At 36.9% G+C, this 19,727-nt stretch overlaps 1 protein-coding gene across 4 annotated transcripts in view; it reads left to right on the top strand.

The window, feature by feature from the left end:
• Positions 1-19,727, top strand: part of TENM2 (teneurin transmembrane protein 2) — a 1,072,759-nt gene that overhangs the window by 95,234 nt on the left and 957,798 nt on the right. For all 4 annotated transcript variants that reach the window (XM_012560118.1, XM_004371224.1, XM_012560117.1 and 1 more), the window contains exon 2: positions 10,124-10,399. In XM_012560118.1, the coding sequence (XP_012415572.1) occupies positions 10,124-10,399 (276 nt within the window). The remainder of the gene's footprint in view (positions 1-10,123; positions 10,400-19,727) is intronic.

Here is a 19,727-nt window from a genome sequence, read left to right as displayed (position 1 = left end):
TTAGTGTCTTAATGCAATCTCTTTTGAGATATAAAAGAGAGACGCGAGCAGAGATACATGGGAACCTCATACCACCAAGAAAGCAGTGCCGGGAGCAGAGCGCGTCCTTTGGACCTGAGGTTCCTGTGCAGAGAAGCTCCCAGACCAAAAGGAGACTGATGACTTGGACTTTCCTCCAGAGCTGACAGAGAGAGAAAGCCTTCTCCTGGAGCTGATACCCTGATTTTGGACTTGTAGCCTACTGCACTGTTAGAGAGTAAACTTCTCTTTGCTAAATCCATCCACTTGTGGTATTTCTGTTGGAGCAGCACTAGATGACTGAGACAGCAGCCGAACTCTTAACCATTATGCCACCAGGGTTTCTACCACAGGTATAGGTGTTATGATTTACAAAAGATATTTTTGGGGGACACAATTCAAACAATAACAGCACCTTAATAGGAGATTGTATTCTTCCAAAACTTTCCAAATCAATTCAAGAAAAAAATAGAAAGTGTTAATAACCCTAGAGTAATTAAAGCAACAGAGCAAGTTTCCTCGTCTGTAAACTGATGATCAACATAATAGTTGTTTGTTGTGTGGTTACTCTGTGGAAGGCAATGTTCTAAGCATTTTTCTATGCCTGATCTAATTCAATATTTGCAACAATCCCATGAAGATATGTGGTGTTTAACATTCATATTTTAATGAGTAAATAGGAGTTGGCAGAATTAATTAATTCTTGGATTACTTGGTTAATAGATATTTTAAAAACAATCACTCTCACTCTAACTCCCACTTTCTTAACTCGTCTATATAAACTAAACCCATTGCCACTGAGTCGATTCTGACTCATAGCAACCCTATAGGACAGAGTAAAACTGTCCCATAGGGTTTCCGAGAAGCGGCTGGTGGATTCGAACTGCCAAACTTTTGGTTAGCAGCTGAGTTCTTAGTCACCATGCCACTATTTTATAGCACTGCCATCCTAATTAATTGGAAAACTGCATATAAAAAGCATGCAAAAGAGTGCCTGCCACATTATAAAACCCTCAGTAAATGTAAACTAATCTAGTGGTCATTCTCAAACATAGGACAGCTATAATGTTGCAACTACCTTTCTGCTTACTTTACTTTTTTTGATTAAAAAAGTTTCTTGGAGACGCAGTCTCACATGGTCAGACAAATGCACACATTCGTAATGCTCTCACATAAGATGACTGATCGGTATAATTTTTAATACTGGAGTTGATTTTTAATCTTGGAATTTTCACCAGCAGAAATAGTTTCCAGCTAGCTAGGTTACTGGACATTTTGTTTCTATTTATGAGCTGGCAGGTTTTCAGCAGAACCCATTGTTGTGGCTGCTTTGAGACTTCCCAAATTGGGCTTTATTCAGGTTAGAAATGAAAATGCCACCATGTAAGAGGAGAATGCCACAATCACCTTTCCCTTTGAAAGTTCCACAGTTTACAGAGCAACCTGGGATACTGGAAATTCTCCTCTCTTCACTAGCCATTTGGTGGTTCCTTGATTTGGAATGTGGTTATTTACACTGGAACACTTCTAGTTACAAATTGTAATAGTATTGACACATCAGACCTTCAGAGAGAAATTAAAATAATTACTCTAAGTGTTTAGAAGTATAAAAATATTAGCATTTTAGGTGTTATATATAGAAGAAAAGTGTGATTCTTAAAATGCATTTTTGAAATATAAATATTTGACTTAAGTTTTTATGAATAATAATCTGTGTACACCTATTCTGTAGTTTTAAACAACAGGATGTTTGGTGAACAGTTTTATTAACATTTGAGGAAATATTTGAATGTGTAAAATCAGATGAACTTTAGAAGGGCATTAAGAGGGAGTTTATGTGAAGAACTTTAGTATACACAAGCATAAAACATTAGAAGAATTATAAGTAGTTCCTTTGGTGGCTTTCAAAGTTGTGATCAATGCATATACAAATACGTTGTTTCTTAGATTTGAGTGAAAATGATCATCTAGCTATAGTTGGTAACTGTTTTAGACAGGTTATTTTGTGTAGTTCATACATCCACAATCGTTCAACATTTAACATTTAATTAAGATAAGGTAACAATTTGGTAATGTATCTCAGTTAATCAAACAGAAAAAAAAGTTTTACACTTAAAATTGCCATATTTTTCATGATAACATGATATTTTGCAAAAGCTTAAGGAATTAGGTCAAATTATTTCACTTAGTGTGACAAAAAGAACTATACATGTTATAATCAATATCTTTTTCTTAAACAAATGCTAGAAAAACTTAGAATCCATATTCATTCCTGACTTTAAAATGTAGGCTGTAACATTTACTCAAGAAAAGTAATCCATGCTTGCTTATAAGAGATTCTCATTATCTTAGGGTAAATGATCCTAGAAAAGGGCCGCTTAAAAGGGAATCTACGTTTTAAAAGACCCACTATTTTATATTAAATAGTAAAAATAATTTATTACAATTTTATCTTGAAAAAAGAAAACTGATTATCAAGAGTATGTTTTATTTTATGTTTAATAAAATATATTCTTCCAACTATGCAATAATTATTCAAAAGGATAAAGAAGAATGTAATTTTTGTGGGGGGTATGGTATACATTTTATGGCAAAATTGTACGATTGTACAAATATTACATCTTTCACTTTAGATTTGCATTTTGCAGCATGATCATAGAGAATCATTTTTTTGCAAAAATATTTGATGGGTTCATTAATTTTCCCAAGGGCTTCTCATTAACCTTTTATTTAAATGATTATCTTTTCTCATTCAAGTTGAGATATTTCTGGTTCTTGGTATATGAGAGCTTTTTTATTTATGCTGGATATTTTAAGTGTTATGTTATGACACTCTGGAGCTTATTTAAATCTTCTGTTTTAGCAGGGCTCCTCTGACAATGTGCCAGGGGAAAAGGGGAGGATGGATGCGTGACTGCCAGGTGGAGGTGAAAGTCCAGGTTCCCCGCTTGGCCTACTTTGACTTTGGAGGGATAAGTTGTAGGGCTGCTTTTTTACTCCCAGACAGAGGTGGGATTTCAGACTAGCCTGCAGTTGCTCTCTGTAGATACCATCCTGGTTGGGAGGGAGAGCGTCGCTTCCTTACCACTCCCCATGAGGCTTCCAATGACACTGGTGGTGAAATTAAGGCTTCACATTCAGCTCCATCTTGGTCCAAAATCGAAAGTTTATCAAACATCTTTTTTAAGTATTCATCATCATGCCAGCATCTATTTCTATTTTCCTTGGCTAGCTGGCCTAAATTTGTTAGATCTTGGTTATTCTGTTGCCTTGTTTATGACTCTGTTGTTTTCTAGCATCACTTACATTGACTACATGAAAATTTGTACCTTCGTAAGCTTTGAAATTTGATCTTGGATTTGAACCATATTACTTTCTGAATCAGAAAGTGATTGATGACATAGATATTAATATGATGGTTGATATGAGGAGAGATACTAGTAGTAAGTGGATAGGAATGGATGATGATTAATTTTATAAGTGATTATTAGTGACTATTTTCATAACAACTTTTGCTTTTTTTGTGTAAAATTCCTTCTCTTAAATTAAAGGAACTTAGACAGTGAACATTCTGATAATGAAAGTTTTCTATCTGCACTTTCCCATTCCTACAGTTAACTTCATCTTCCTGCCCTCATAGTAGAAAATCTGTGCAAATGCTGACATTTTCAGTGCTATTTGTACTCCCTGGTATTACCATGACATGATAATTCTGACTTAACTACATATGTGCTTCTTTTAGTTAAAGGTTATTTCAAAGTGTGAGTAGTTGGTAAAAAACTTGGAAAATAAAGCCATGATTACTACGCACTACTATGGGTTCACTCTTACCTTAAACTTGCGTCTGCAAATAAAATTACTAGGTCAAAGGATAGGAACATTTTAATAAGTCTTTGTATCTATGGCGAAATTTCTCTCCAAGAAGTTGGTGAGGAGGATCTAATTACGATCAAGGAAAAGACAACTTAAAACAAAAGAAACTTATAAAGAGAGTTCTTTTTAAAGACTTGTGTTCCCCAGCCCCGATCACTTAACTAACATTCTCTCCCCACACCTTAAGTTATATTAAGAATACATGATATAAATATCATAGGTTTTGTGTAATCATTCATTCTTAAAAATATTGACTCTGGCCTTGATAGATAAATACAGGGGCCACACTGAAAAGTTTATTGACAACAGCCATAAAAACACATACCTGAAATGCATGAGCTTGACACAGGGTTCACATCCACTTTAATCAGTGACATCATGGAGGTTGGAGGCAAAAAGAGGATTAAAAAAGTGTTCATCGAATACCAGCAGTTCCTACTTCCCCTTTATCTTTCTTCAAGACAGTAAAGAGGAAGTGAAGTGTTGACTGCTTTCTATTAGAAACTTTAGCTTAGAGAATTACACAATGCCTAGTGGTTAAGAGCTCAGGCTGCTAACCAAAAGGCTGACAGTTTGAATCAACCAGCCATTCCTTGGAAACCCTGTGAGGCAGTTCTATTCTGTTCTATAGGGTCATTGACGAGCTGGAATCGACTCGATGGCAACAGGTTTGTTTTTTTGGTTTAGTCTTCTTGCAAGGAGCCTTGATGGAACAATGGTTACGTGCTAGGCTGCTAACCAAAAGGTTGGAGGTTAGAACCCACCCAGAGGCTCCGAGAAACGACTTGCTATTTGCTTCTGCAAAGATTACAGCCAAAAAAATCCTATGGGGCAGTTCTATTCTGTCACTTAGGGTCACTATGAGTTGGAATTGACTCGATGGTACCTAACAACAGCAGTCTTCTCTCTCATTCAAAGCTACCATGGGCTTTGGAAAGACATAATTACACAAGATAAATTAGATCAAACTCAGTCTTATATAAATGAGCAAAGTACAAAATGATAAGTTGACATAGTATTAAAATTTCCCCATACTATTTTACATTCTGAGCAGAAGTATATAACACGGGGCTTTAAGCTTTGAGATGAGCTATGTGAAAATGAATGAAAATCAATTTTTTGTTTTGATATATGATATGATAAGTAAAAAATCAATTCATGTAGTGGAACGTTTAGGAAAACTGGGCATGGGTAAGAGCAAACTGAAAGGTGTCAGGTAGCAAACTCCCAGTCCCCTGGAGTATTCAGGTCACCACTAGATGACCGTCTGGTGGACAAGCTGTGAAAGGATGGCAGGTTGGAAAACTAGAGATGACCCTTCCTGGCTCCTTGTCCTTTCCCTATACTGTGTTTATCACTGTGTAGATTGTTCTTTATTTATGTGATTCTTTGAATAATATCTCTGTCACAACTAGACATAAATGTCATAGACTGTATTTTTTATAATGATCACTGTTGTATCCCCAATGCCTAGCACAGAACTAGTAACAATAAATATTTGTTGAATTATTTAATAAATGGAAGATCAATTTTCCTTTCTACTGTGTAGAGGGTTCACAGCATCATCTGTTAAGCCAGCAAACCTAGGAAAGAATTGTTCCAGAATCTGTCCCAGGTAACTAGAATGAGGTTCCTATTGCTTTCAGTTAGTGGAGGACAGAAAGATGCCAGACTAGGAATTGTGGGAAAAGATGAGTTTGGGGAGATATGGTCTTACTGGAAAATGAGGAGTTTAGAAGGTAACTTTTTGAAGAAACAATTTTGTTTTTAAAGGAAAGCCTGCCTTTGTGAGCCATTGTAAAGTTACTCATTGATCTTCTGGTGAGTTCAGTACAGAACTTCCAACTTTCTTTACAACACTGTTCTCTCAGGTCTTGGAGGCCGTAAGCTTAAGTTGAAACTCTTGAGGTGCACTTTTTATTTTTTTTTAACTTTTGTGGTTGCTTTTGAAATATATGCACATTTTTACCTGATCCATGATACCCTCAAGTTTGTTTTAACATAAAAATAGTACTTTTTTCTTATCATCAAGTAAATTTGATAGCCAAAGGAGGGTGCCATGTTTGTTCTCTGGCTCTGCATGCCCTAGGCTTACTGTCTTACCTCTAGTACCTGGTTTGAAGACCAAGGGGGAGATACTCTGTAAACTGAGGCCTCCTTTCTTCACACAGTATTTCAAGGTCCTGGGATGTTTCTTTTTCCCTCAGGAGGTTTATGAAGCAAGTTCTAGGTAGAGAGATGGACATAATGTAGAAAAATCATCAGAAAAGTTGCCTTAATACATATACACCCCATTCATTTTACATGGGGTCATAAAGCTAAAAATTCTCATATGTGGAATAAAAACATGTATGTTTCAGTTTGATGTGTTTACATTTATTGTGGGAAAATGAAGACATATATTTCATGACTCTGAAAGGAATATGAACTCTAAATATAAGATGGTAGAGTGCTAATATTAAAAGACTTTTTTTCCAATTACTTAAGAATGAGAAAAGCAACAATAGGAAGGAAAGTATTTGTAAATAGCAGATATATCTGAATGCAGTACTTTTCAGTTTTACAGACTACTGTCTTAGTTATCTAATGCTGCTATAACAGAAATACCACAAGTGGATGGCTTTAACAAAGAGAAATTTATTCTCTCACAGTCTAGTAGGTTACAAATCCAAATTTAGGGCATCAGCTCCAGGGGAAGGCTTTCTCTGTTGGTTGTGGAGGAAGGTCCTTGTCATCAGTCTTCCCCTAGTCTGGGAGCATCTCAGCACAGGAACTCAGGTCCAAAGGATGCACTCTTCTCTCAGCACCGCTTTCTTGGTAGTTTGAGGTCCCCATGTCTCTGCTTGCTTCCCTTTCCTTTTATCTCTTGTAAGATAAAAGGTGGTGCAGGCCACAACCCAGGGAAACTCCTTTTACATTGCATCTGGGATGTGACGTTATTAACGGTGTTACAATCCCACCCTAATCCTCTTTAACATAAAATTACGATCCCAAAATGGAGGACAACCACACAATACTGGGAATCATGCCCCAGCCAAATTGATACGCACATTTTTGTGGGGTAACGATTCAATCCATGACAACTACTAAGTGTGAACTATAGTTTTTAGGCTGCAATTATGAGACAATACTTAATGACCAAGGATATAAAACTGAACAGACTATACTGGGCAGAGAATGTCTGACAGCAAGATGAACTGTGCCCAGGGAATTAGTAACAATGCTTAGAACTGTGCTGATGAGCAGTGAGGACTCCCCTCATCCGTGCATATGAAGTGGTAATCATCCCATACTGACAGGAATTTTTGCTTGGGTTAGCTCTCCAATGAATAGCTTGTACTCTGCAGAGACAATTATGTATAGAATTGGGTTCTACACAGCCAAATAAGGGTGTGGAAGTTCAATGTGCAGTGAAGAAAGGAAAGTAAAAACTCAGAATGAAAATACACGTGTCTCTTACAAAGTCAAGTCACATCAGGCTAATATAAATGGTTCTTTGATGCTTTTTAATATAAAAGCTGAAAAATGGTATCATATACATGAACTATTAGAGAGTGTCAGGTTATATCATGAGTTTGGAGACATGTCTGATAGGAAATGACCCTAATGTAATAAATATGCATTGAGGAGGTATGCCCCAGGCTTTGGTGGTTTTTATAAAGTTTTATTCACTTACAGCATAGAACTGCATTTCTTTGCTGTATTATTTTTTTCATTGTCCAGAAGCTGATAAAAGACGACAGAAATCAGTTTTTACACATTAATAAATAGAGTGAGTCATATAATTTCATCTGACTTGCACTGATGCCTTAAAATGTCTTTTAAGAAGATAAATAGTAAAGTGCACAGATGAATAGAACATTTACTGTGTAAAAGTTTTGCCAGGTTGATTTTGATTCAGACCACTTGACATTGCAGAAATAGCAGAGGCTTGGGGTCTACAGATCTAGGGGTGAACTCTGGATCTGCCACTTGCCAAGGTATGGCCTTGGACAAAGTATTTAACCTGTCTGCATCTCAGTTTACCCATTTAGAAGTGGTGATATTAACATCTAAACTAATGGGTTATTATGAGATTTAAATGAGGTAAAGCATGTAAGGTATCTAACCCATTACTTGACACATAGCAACGTAAGTGTTCAATAAATGTCTATTCTCTTCTGCTTCCGATCAAAGCATGCACCTACATCCAAATACCCCATAGGTGCATACATCCACTTTCCACAGGTGAAGCCTACTTGTAATTTTCAATTGTATTAAAACTGAAAAAAAAAAAAAAAAAAGTTGCCGTAGAGTGGCTTCTGACTCATAGTGACTCTATAGGGCAGAGTAGAACTGCCCAATAGGATTTCCAAGGAGCAGCTGGTGGATTCAAACTGCCAACCTTTTGGTTAGCAGCCGAGCTCTTAATGACTGCACCACCAGGGCCCCTTCAATTGTGTTAGCAAAGAACAATTGTTTGGTATCATTTTTAAAATGAAAGGAATACCTCTTCATTCTTAGGGTGCTATTTAAGTAACATTTTCCTTACATTCATTTACAAAACACTTTAGGGTATATTGGAGTGTCATGGTTTGAATTATGTCCCCCCAAAAATGTGTCTATCAGTTTGGCTAGGCCATGATTCCTGGTACTGTGTGATTTTCCTGTATGTTGTAAACCTGCCTCTATGATGTTAATGAGGGAGGATGGGTGGCAGTTGTGTTAGTAAGGCAGGACCCGATCTACAAGACTGGATTGTGTCCTGAGGCAGTCTCTTGAGACATAAAAGACAGAAGTGAGCAGTGAGACAGGGAACTTCATACCATCAAGAAAGCAGTGCCGGGAGCAGAGGGCGTCGTTTGGACCAGGGTCCTTGGGCGGAGAAGCTTCTAGTCCAGGGGAACACCGAAGAGAAGAAGGCCGACGGAGAGAAAACGCCTTCCACTGGAGCTGATGCCCTGAATTTGGACTTTTAGCCTATTTTGACTGTGAGGAAATAAACTTCTTTTAGTTAAAACCATCCACTTGTGGTATTTCTGTTATGGCAGCACTAGATGACTAAGACACGGAGCGACATAGTGATTAAGAGCTTGTCGGCTAATGAAAAGGTTGGCAGTTCAAATACGCCACCTGCTGCTTGGAATTCCTATGAGAATAGCTCTACTCTGTCCCATAGGGTCACTATGAGTTAGAATCCACTCAGCGGCTACAAGTTTAGGGTATACTGTCACATATACAGCATGACATATCAGTGATCCTGAGAGAGACTTTAGAAGTTATTACCCAAATTTCGCAGATGAGAAAATTGAGAATTAAAGAGTTAAGAGACTTGCCACAAATGTGGCTGTTAACAGTGGAAAGCTGAGACTGGTACCCAGGTCTTCTAGACACAGGGAAGAAGACATTCACCAGTGCGGTTAAAGTTGTGTGACCTGCAGTCTGGCTGCCCAGAGATCAGACCCAGGTTTTGCTACAATCTACAATCCAGCTTTTCCTTAGTTTCCTCATCTATAAAATAATTACAATAATAGTGTCATCTTCATAAAGTTGTTGTAAAAGGAAATATGTAAATAATTAGCCGAATGCCTGGAGCAAAGTAAGTCCTTGGTATATATTTGTTATTGTTCAAAACCCAGAGTTTTTTCAGCATCATGGCACTACCTAGATGACAGTGTCAATGATTAAACATCTTTAAAATAAAATTAGAGGACCAAAAAAAAAAAAAAGTAAACATGTAAGATTTGTTTCAATCCTAGCACAGATTGCTAAGATTTTTATTTCAAAGATTTTTAAGCATTTTGACACCAATATCGGGGTAAAAAAACAAACCAAACCTGTGCCATGGAGTCGATTCGGACTCATAGTGACCCTATAGGACAAAGGAGAACTGCCCCCACAGGGTCTCCAAGGAGCGCCTGCTGTATTTGGACTGCCAACCTTTGGGTTAGTAGCTGTAGCTCTTAACCGCTACACTACCAGGGTTTCCGATATTGGGTAGTGGGGGATAAATGTGAGCCCTCTCCCCCCAAAAAAGGAGAACATGTAAGATTAATTTCAGTCCTAGGACAGAATGCTCAAATTTACCCAATATCCTGAATGCTCTTGCCGCAGACCTATTCCTTTATACCAGGGCAAATTTAATGTATTTGTTGAATGGGAACTATGTCTGCTTGCCTTTTGTAGGAAGACATTGTAACTACATGAAGTGTTTCCCAAATTTAAAGCTGTCACTCTTTTGTCCTTGCCCTAGGAACTAACTTCACCCTTGCAGAACTGGGAATCTGTGAGCCCTCTCCACACCGAAGTGGCTACTGTTCCGACATGGGAATTCTTCACCAAGGCTACTCCCTGAGCACCGGGTCTGACGCTGACTCCGATACAGAGGGCGGGATGTCTCCAGAACACGCCATCAGACTGTGGGGGAGAGGGATAAAATCCCGGCGCAGTTCCGGCCTGTCCAGTCGGGAAAACTCAGCTCTTACTCTGACTGATTCTGACAATGAAAATAAGTCGGATGATGAGAACGGTAAGCCTGCTTCTTAAATACCTTTTAATGTTCCGGGAACTGCGCAACACGGGGCTTAGGATTTTTGTTTGTTTTTGTTTTTTAATATAAGAGGTACATCAAGCTATTCATTTTCTTTTAAATCCTCCTTGTCCACCCACTCTGAGCTGGGGAAAAATAAACCAGCAACTCTCAAAGCGCACAGGAAGAGAATTTTAAAATCACAGTTTGATGATAACACAGTATTCAGGTATAGTCTGTTGGTCTTATTAGCAAGTAAATTACATTGCAAAAGAGGCAACTTGATAAACTATGACCTATACCTAGAAATGTCCTCTCTCCACAAGTTTCTAGGTCTTTGTATTGATTTCCCCTTCCCAGTAAATGGCAACCTGGGTTATTTTTTTTCATGAAGATCTCTTAAGAACCCTACCTTATCTTAGACTTCCATTTCCAGGCGACAATGCCTCATATCCGTATTGAAGATCAAACTTGGAACAGATGCTCTGGAGTTTAATAATGACAAATAGGAAGAGACTTGTCTTCAAAAAAAAGTATTCTCTTATATGTTTACTGTTCCCCTAGGTACCTAAGTAGGTTAATGCCTTCCCAAATCTTCTACCACAAATCACTATTGCTTATCCATCAGCTTTGTAGGTGGGTTTTAATGAAACTTTGAAAATTAAATGCTTCTGATCATTAAGCAGTAAATATAGGGATGCCTAAGCAGTCATTAAAGAGATAAGGTGCTTACTTGTGGATTTCATAGCAACTCAGAACTGTATTTAGTCAAAAACATTTTTTTAAGATAAATTGCATTAGGTACAGCTGATTTAAGAAGCAAACGTCAAATGTTATGTGGTTTGGTATGACTATATTGTGTGTTTGCTGAAAGAATTATCATCAAAATGTTTACAATAGATCAGTTAAGAATGTTTATATAAAATAATATAAACTTCTACTAGAGCAGCCTTAAGTATTTTATTGCATTTAAAAAAGAAAAAGAAATTTGCAGGCTGACAGCTTGCTGTGAATGCAAAAGCGTAGTTAAATCATTTAATCTCTAAATGATGTTGAAAGTACATCATTTCTTGGGTAAGTCACACATATTCAAAAATATGTCATTTTATGGCATTTAAATTTGTATTTAATTCTGAAATAATTTATTCTCTGGTGGGGACAAGGGGATGTGTCTTACTTATACCTCTGTTGATGTAGCTAATCAAGGTGTACTCTCAAGGAAAAATCTGCACTTGACTCCTTTTGAATTTTAACAAAATTCTGACACTTGGCACATTTACCACTCTAAGGTGCTTATATGATAAGAAATTACCTTTAGAAGTTTTCATGAAGGCGTACATTGAATCCATTTACTGATGTCCTTTTTCAGCTTCAGAGTATCTCAGATACTTTTTAAAAGGAGGCAGTTTGATTGCCTAATAAATTAAATTACATGAAACTCAAGAACTTACAGCACGCTTTCAACAAGGTGTTTTAGGAAATCTTCCATGGTTGGTATTCTCACTGGTTTCATGGTCATCATCTATACAGGAAACTGATTGTTGATACATGCTTCCTAAAATCTGCACTCATTACCCCTGGTTTTTTTTAGCTATATGCATCTCAAAAACTCACGTGACAATGGGAGGCTTCCAGTAAAGCCGAGGGAGCAAAAAAATCCTTGCCTTGGATTTAGCTTGAACTGTTATGGATGGGAGAATTTTACAATTAATAATGTCTTTGGTAGACCGATGGTAGTTACTTCTTTCCTATTACTTGAAAATAATATTTAAACAATTTTCACATTAGAGGAGTCCATACCATTTCTTATGTACTGATGAGAATAAACCCTTACATATATCTTCTCAATTTGTCCTGTAGTGCTAGTTATAAAACAGTCAGAATTGCATAAAGGTAAATGTGCTTAGAAGCACCAAGCAACTATCTATGCGTGTGTGTCTGGCAAAGCATGGGAGAGGTATGGAAGCCTGATTTCAAGCTAGGTGATAGATAGTTATTTCAAAATGTGCAGGAAGAATGTGTTTCCTTTTCTCGTTTTTAAATTTTTCAATATTCCACACATTCAAAAGATGTACATAATGTGTGTTATGTTCTCATTTGGGGCTAGAAATAAAAATAAGAAATTTTACACATCGCATCATAAACTCTTTAAGCAAATAAATAGTAAGGTGCAAGCTACTCTGCAGTCTGAGGTGTTAACTTCAGCAAACTTCTTGCTCTTTCTCTCTGTCAAATTCTGTTTAGCTCACAAAGAAATCAATGCTTTTTCACATCACTGGTTTTATGAAGTTTGGGAATGTATTATCGTATAGATTGACGGTTGCCCCACTGGTTCCACACCACAGCATGGACACTTACAAAGCCATCATTAATTTCTCACACTTGTACGCAGCAATGGCTTCCTCCATAATAAACACTGTGTCCTTCAGAACCAAATCAATAACCTTTTAGGTATGCCCCTCTTGAAGAGGAAGTAACAAGGATCTATACTTTGAGAAAGAAGCTCTTCAATTCAATTTTAGATTTTAAGGATACATGACATAAAATAACTTTTCTCTGGTTTCCATATATTTTTATTTTATGTTTTATTGTGGGGTGTTGAGGTTCATAGATATGTACAGTATCTATTTAAAATCTTTCTTTTCAAAAAAATCTAGATTGTAATTTTGTTAAGCATAGTTAGCAAGTGAAGACAGCTCTCAGAAACCAATTTCTCTTTCTGTAGTATAAAACGTGTATCTCACCATCAAAATCATGCAATAGAAGTTATGATTTTGCCAGTAGTTCTGCTGGACCAATGTTGATTGGGCTTTCTGTGTGATGCTGTGGCAATGACTCACTAATGACTTCAAGGAGCCCTGGATGCTACAAATGGTTAAGGAGCTTGGCTACTAACAGAGAAGTTGGAGGTTCCAGTCCAGCCAGAGATGTCTTAGAAAAAATGCCTGGTGATCGATGTCTGAAAAAACATCCACCGAAAGCCCTACGGAGCACAGTTCTACTCTGACACTCACGTGGTAGCCATGGGCCATGAGTTGGAATCAACTCGATGGCTACTGTATTTAAAAAAAAAAAAAAAAGTAACTTGAAGGTCCCATCACACCGAACACACAAATTAATTTGTTTTTTTGTTTGCAGTGTAGACACTTGAGGGTTATCACCCCTTGCAGCTCTGCATCGCGAACTCATTGTACTACCATCAAATCAACATTGTGCTGACCTGGGTTGCTTTAAAATAAATATAGGACTCTTAGGTTCAGATTATCTTATCAGGTTCTTTACCTCTATTTTTAAGTCAATAATGGCTTGGTTAGACATGGCAATGAGAGTTGAGAACAGCTAGGCCAAGTTTTTGCTTCTGTGAAATTTGACTGCATCTGTGGAAAGGGTTTTCCCAGTGACTTTAAATTAGAATCCTACCTTTTTTTTTTTTTTGGAATAAATGTCCCACTTAAAATGTGTCCTCTTTGTGGCTCTGCTTATCACTTGAATTTTGAAGAAAATGGAGCAGTCACTAATACAGAAGAATAACTAATTGCCTCCTTAAAAATGCGGGATAGCACAAACTGTAAAAATGTGATCTATGTACTCTTGACTCCCTTAGGCAGTTTTTTCACCTTGGGGCTTAAAAATATCCTTGAGGTTTCTTTTTTTTTTTTTTCCCCAGAATAATTTCAGTTTCAGTTATTTTATAGAGAATCCAGAAAGAAGAAATAATAAGACAAAGAACATGAGCTTGGTTGTAGAATAGGAACTGGAAGTCACAGGCAACTGAACCTGCCATCAGATAAGGCTTTGAGAACATTCTTTTCCCCCTCCGCTCTGTGTTTCTACCCAAAGTAAATAAGGACAGTGCTCAGTTTCATCTGTTGTCAACTGGGAAAGTTATATTCCTCATAATGCACCTTGAGATTGAAAATATAAATGTTGGGCTAATTCCATTGTATTTCACACAACACAATTGTAGAACAAGCTGGTTCTAGACATGTAATGGATTTGTGTAACGTGTGCCTGTGGAACACAATTTCTATTAGACTGAGTCCTCTTGGCAAAGGAATGCAGTATTTCTGTCTCCTCTGGAAGACTTGAACACACTTAGGTACTCACCGCATGTTAATTGAGGCATGAGGAATGAACCCTGAGGGAAGAATTTACCTCAGTATGAGGAGAGCTTCTGTAGGTTGCTGCCATCAACCAAGTTTCATTCATATGCCATATGAGCTGAGTTTCTGAAGTCTTCCTCTGTCTACAAAAATCAACTCCTCGATAAATTAGCATTAGAATGTCCTGCTAGTAAGTTCCTTCTCCTCCTACTCTTATATACCCTTAAGTTTATGTGTTTGTTTTTATTTTATAGACCACTCTACTCCTTTTCTCTCCCCAATCCCATATGTAAAAATCACAGAAAATTCCAGTAGCAGACTAAAAACTTACTAGTATCTTACTATTAGCCAAGGACTCTTAATTTGGGTCTTAATAAAAGCAAAAATTCAGGGATAAAAATAGCAAATATGTAGCTACCAAAAAAAAAAAATGAGTATTTGACTCTACTGTTGATGTGGGGATAACTTCTTTTCCTGCCAAAATTTATGAAAAAATAATTTTCATGGAGGTTAAAGAAAATATTGTCTTCAATTCTTTTAAAAAAAGAAAAACAACTTTAAAGCTATATGACAATTATTTCAAATTGTGTTTTTAAACTTTTTTTTCTTGCTTTTGCAAATTTCAAAGATCAACATTTATAAAGAAGTAATGAGTTATCATGGATTAAAAAACAAAGGACATGTAAACAAAATGTCTTAGGTTCTTAGTCTTGCCTTTTCCTAAATGGAAGGGTGCTCTGATTTAAAAACACTGGTTTCGTTCCTTAAAAGTCCAGGTATTAAAAGCTATGTTGTTGCTTTTGTTAGTTGGTGTCGAGTTGGCACCATATAACAGAATGAAATGTTGCCAGTGCTGTGCTATCTTCATGAAAACCTATAGCAGTACCTTATTTAAAAATTATGTTTATTAACGGGAGTCTTAAATATATGATTATCATGATGCTAAAATACAGCTGATAATAATATAGAACCAGAGGCAACGTTTTAGGAAATCACCTAGTCATGTGGCATGATACATAAGCAAAGAAGTGAAAGGAATAATATTTTCCAAATGGACCTGTATGAGACTTGAGAGGTTTAGGTTTTGGCAAATTAAGCAATGATTACAGTCTTTTAAAGTAGAACAAAGTATGTGGAGGTGGTAAAAGGGTACAGTGCTGCATGTTTCAGATCGTAAACTTTAGTGGCATGGGCGTTCGTTATTTATTTATTTTTTCTTTACTTTGGTGGTTTCTTTCACGTTTGTCAATGCTCCCAGGGCTATCAAGCGATGACTCCACTCAATAAATACAATAAATAAAATGAAGCACTAAGCCTTTCTTTTGGCAGGGGCAGCCTGATTATTACACGTGTAATCTCTAGGCCTTCGGGGAGACATTGGACTTGGTGGATAATCATTTGGTTTTAAGCTGCTGAGTTCCTGATAACACTACTTTCACTTCAGTTGAATAGTAAAGGCAGTAAAAGGGGGAGAGGCAAAATGTTTTTCTTGGTTCACGACTGTGTCTTCAGTCAGAAAACTCTAACTTTTTGCTTATTGTTCACTCATTTTTTTTAGCTTCATTGTTGTTTGTCAGGGATCAAATTAAATTTATATAACGAATGGGAGAGATATGCCACAAATCAAGTATTAAGATAATAAAGACAGTAAGTTGAAGTTAATGAAGTTGATATAAATTTCCAACAGACAGCCTAATCGGAATGAAACTGCACAGAAAATAATATCAAACTGAAAAAGGGTTTGAGAAGAACACAAGAGCAGTAATGAGACATTTCAAATACCCATTCTGAAATTGGATCACAGTGAGTGGAAGAGAAAATTTCAAGTACAGGTAGTCCTGCATTTATAGTGGGGTTCCATTCCAATGACTCCATCATAAATCGGTTCTGAGATTCAAATACCTCTTCTTTTTTCATAGTTTTCATTATTATTGCCTTTTATTATCAGTATCTTCAGAAATCTGATCTTTATTTGTCCTTGGGAGTTGGAAACATTACATATAAACATTTGCGAGTGAACATCTGAGAATGATAACATAAGCAAATTATGAGTTGCAACATTGTATGTAGTACATATTACTAATGATAAGATGTTCAAGAAACAACAACAACAAAAAACAGACGGTCATAAGTGTGGTTTATTGTAACTGGAATATGTCACAAATCGGGGACTACCGGTAATAGATTAGTAGATGGGATTGAAATGTGTAGATATGTAGATATTGTGTATATATGCCTATACATAAATAAAAATATATCTTATGATTTAATGTTGAGTATTAGTTGATGCTAGCCAAAAAAAAAAAAAAAAAAAAGACTGCCTAGATTATTGTTCTTTCCTGGTTTCCCTAAACACGTTATTGAAGAATAATGTTAGAGTCAATCCATTGCTGTCCGGTTAATTCCAACTCATAGTGACCTTGTAGGACAGAGTAGAACTGCCCTATAGGGTTTCCAAGGCTGTAATGTTTACAGAAGCAGACTGCCACATCTTTCTCCCACAGAGCGCTGGTGGATTCAAACCACCAACCTTTAGGTGAGCAGCTGAGCACTTAACCACTGCACCACCAGGGCTCTAAATAGTCAAAGGTGGGATATAAATGTTCATCAACAACAGTGCTGCCAAGTGGAAGTCCATGGGTCGAATTTAGCTGTAAATTGTTTTATTTGTTTAAAAAAATTTAGATTAGTAATCAGCATTTTAAAAGTGGGAGATTTCATATTAAAAATTTTTATTTTTCGCTTCTCTTGAAATATAAGACCCAGTAATGCTGGGCTGGGTTCCCCTCTGGACAAATTGAGTTGGAAGCAGTAACCACAGCAGCTCTAGAGGGACCTATCCCCTCTGATTCACCTGAACTCCCTCCAGGCTACTCTGATCTTGTAAAGCCTGGCTCAGCCTTTGTAGACAAATGAGTTAGTTAGAAACCCTGATTTACATACAACGTTAGAGATAATGAAAGAAAGCTAGAAGTCATCTATCTTAGCTTAATTTAACATGTGTTTACAATAGTGATTTTTATTTCTGTTTTGGAGGTTTCACTCATCTGTGAAATGGGTTGAATCTTGTAATATCCAATGCCTGAAATAGTTTTGAGACATTTAAATTTAAATCCTTCAGATGAAATGAAATTAACTGAAATCAAAGACATTTTAATTTGGAAAGTAATTGGGAAAGTAATTGGGAAAGTAATTGGGTGAAATATCATCTCCATCTTCTGAAGCAGATGCCCTCAAGTACTGAAAAATTAAGGACTGAATCCTTGACTTAACACATATACTCAAAGCTATTTTAATATAAAAAATATCTAGGTGGATGTTAGGAAATAGAGGGAAACACTGACTTTAAGAACTGTAGCCTCTTCTGCCGATGGAGGAAAACCCCTGGAAAGCCATTTAAAAAGTCAGAAAAATAACTCAATACTAATTATCTTCAGTTTTGATCACTAAAGTGCTTTATGAGTCCATCATAAAAAAGTGGAAGGCAATAAAGCTAAGGCTAGAAGAGGAAAACACCATGTTAGATACAGACCGCCAGCACTCCAAGCAAGAGAAGGACACGGAGTAATGTTGGATAATGCTGAGTATCAGAACAAGTGAGAGTCAAAAAAACAATACTCCGCAAACCAAGAAATATTCTTTTACAAGTAAATAAGCAGGATACCTAAGTCCTATTCAGGGATGCCTCTTATTAACAGTGTAGTATACTCTCAGTTCTCTTACCATTCCAAGGGTATTTGTGAAGGAGAAAGGATAATTGAAATATGAGCATGCTAACTAATGGAAAGGAGCTGAAATATATTTGAGTTGGCATTCTTTGGAAAAGAGTAGGTTAAGAGGTAACTTCATGGAGGTTTATACTATCCTGAGGGAAATAAAAAGAGTGATGTGACAGCATTATTTCCACCTGTGTTGAATATAAAAGAGGGTCAAGAACTTAACATGAAGGGAACAAGGCACTAGAGGAAGTTTGGGACGTATTTCTTTATACTGTATTTTATGCAAGAAATACACTATCACACATTCATTAATTCAAAAGGATCTTTGAAATGAATAAAAAAATAAAAAAATTGATATTTGAAAGGTAATGGGCATTGATTAAACCTGCGTATTTTAATACGTGCACATATAAAATGAAGTTAAACTATGTTTTGTTTCACATTAATAAAGAATAGTTAAGAAATCTCAGATGAGGAAGGAGATAGTTTAAATGGGGGATCCTTATTTTATTGCTGTAAAGATTTAGGGAGGAAGGAGCGCTGGTGGCACAGTGGTTAAGTGCTTGGCTGCTAACAGAAAGGTTGGCAGTTATAATCCACCAGCCTTTCCGCAGCAGAAAGGTGTGGCAGTCTGCTCCCATAAAGATTTACAGCCTTGGAAACCCTATGGGGCAGTTCCACTCTGTTCTATCGGGTCACTGTGATTTGGAATAGACTCGAAAGCAACACTTTCTGGGTTTTTTTTTAATTTAGGGAGTGATTGCTAGAAGCTCAGCACTGTGTACACCCATACTGTGTGTGTATCTTTGTGTGTGTGTGTATATATCTGCTGTGTGTGTGTGTTGGAGCATGGAATCAGTTGGGAGAAAGGATGTTATTGAGAAGGGCAGATATCAAGAAATACAAACTGACCTGTTATGGGTTGAATTATATTCTCCAAAACGATACGTCGAAGTCCTAATCCCCCAATACTTATGAATGTGACCTAACTGGGGTCACTGCAGACGTAATTAGGTAACATGAGGTCATACTGGAGCAAGGCAGACCCTCATAGGATATGGCCAGTATCCTTAGAGAAGAGACACAGAGACAGACACACAGGGAAGAACACCATGTGACAATGGAGGAAGAGATTGGATTTTTGCTGTCAAAAGCCATGGAATGCCTGGGGTTACCAGACTCTGGAAGAGATAAGGATCTTCCCCTAGAGCCTTTCGAGAGGACATCGTCTTGCCAATACCCTGAATTCAGACTTTTAGCCTCTAGAATTGTGAGAAAATAATTGTTCTGTTGTTTTAAGTAACCGGGTTTGTGATGACTTATTACAGCAGCCTTAGGATTCTAATACCTGACCAAATAATTGGAAGATGGTCATCTAAGCCCATATATGAAAATGCCAAGATGAGTGATGTAGACATTATGTAGTGTGCCCTTTCAGGGGAGGAAGACAAGAAAGACCTGTGTTGACTGTGTTGATCTGCTTTTTTTTTTTTTTTTTTTTTAATA

The sequence above is a fragment of the Trichechus manatus genome, unplaced genomic scaffold (genome assembly GCF_000243295.1).
Source record: "Trichechus manatus latirostris isolate Lorelei unplaced genomic scaffold, TriManLat1.0 scaffold00011, whole genome shotgun sequence".
NCBI classification, from domain to species: Eukaryota; Metazoa; Chordata; class Mammalia; order Sirenia; family Trichechidae; genus Trichechus; species Trichechus manatus.
Note: the sequence above shows the minus strand (reverse complement) of the source record. Positions and strands in the feature narration are given on the sequence as shown.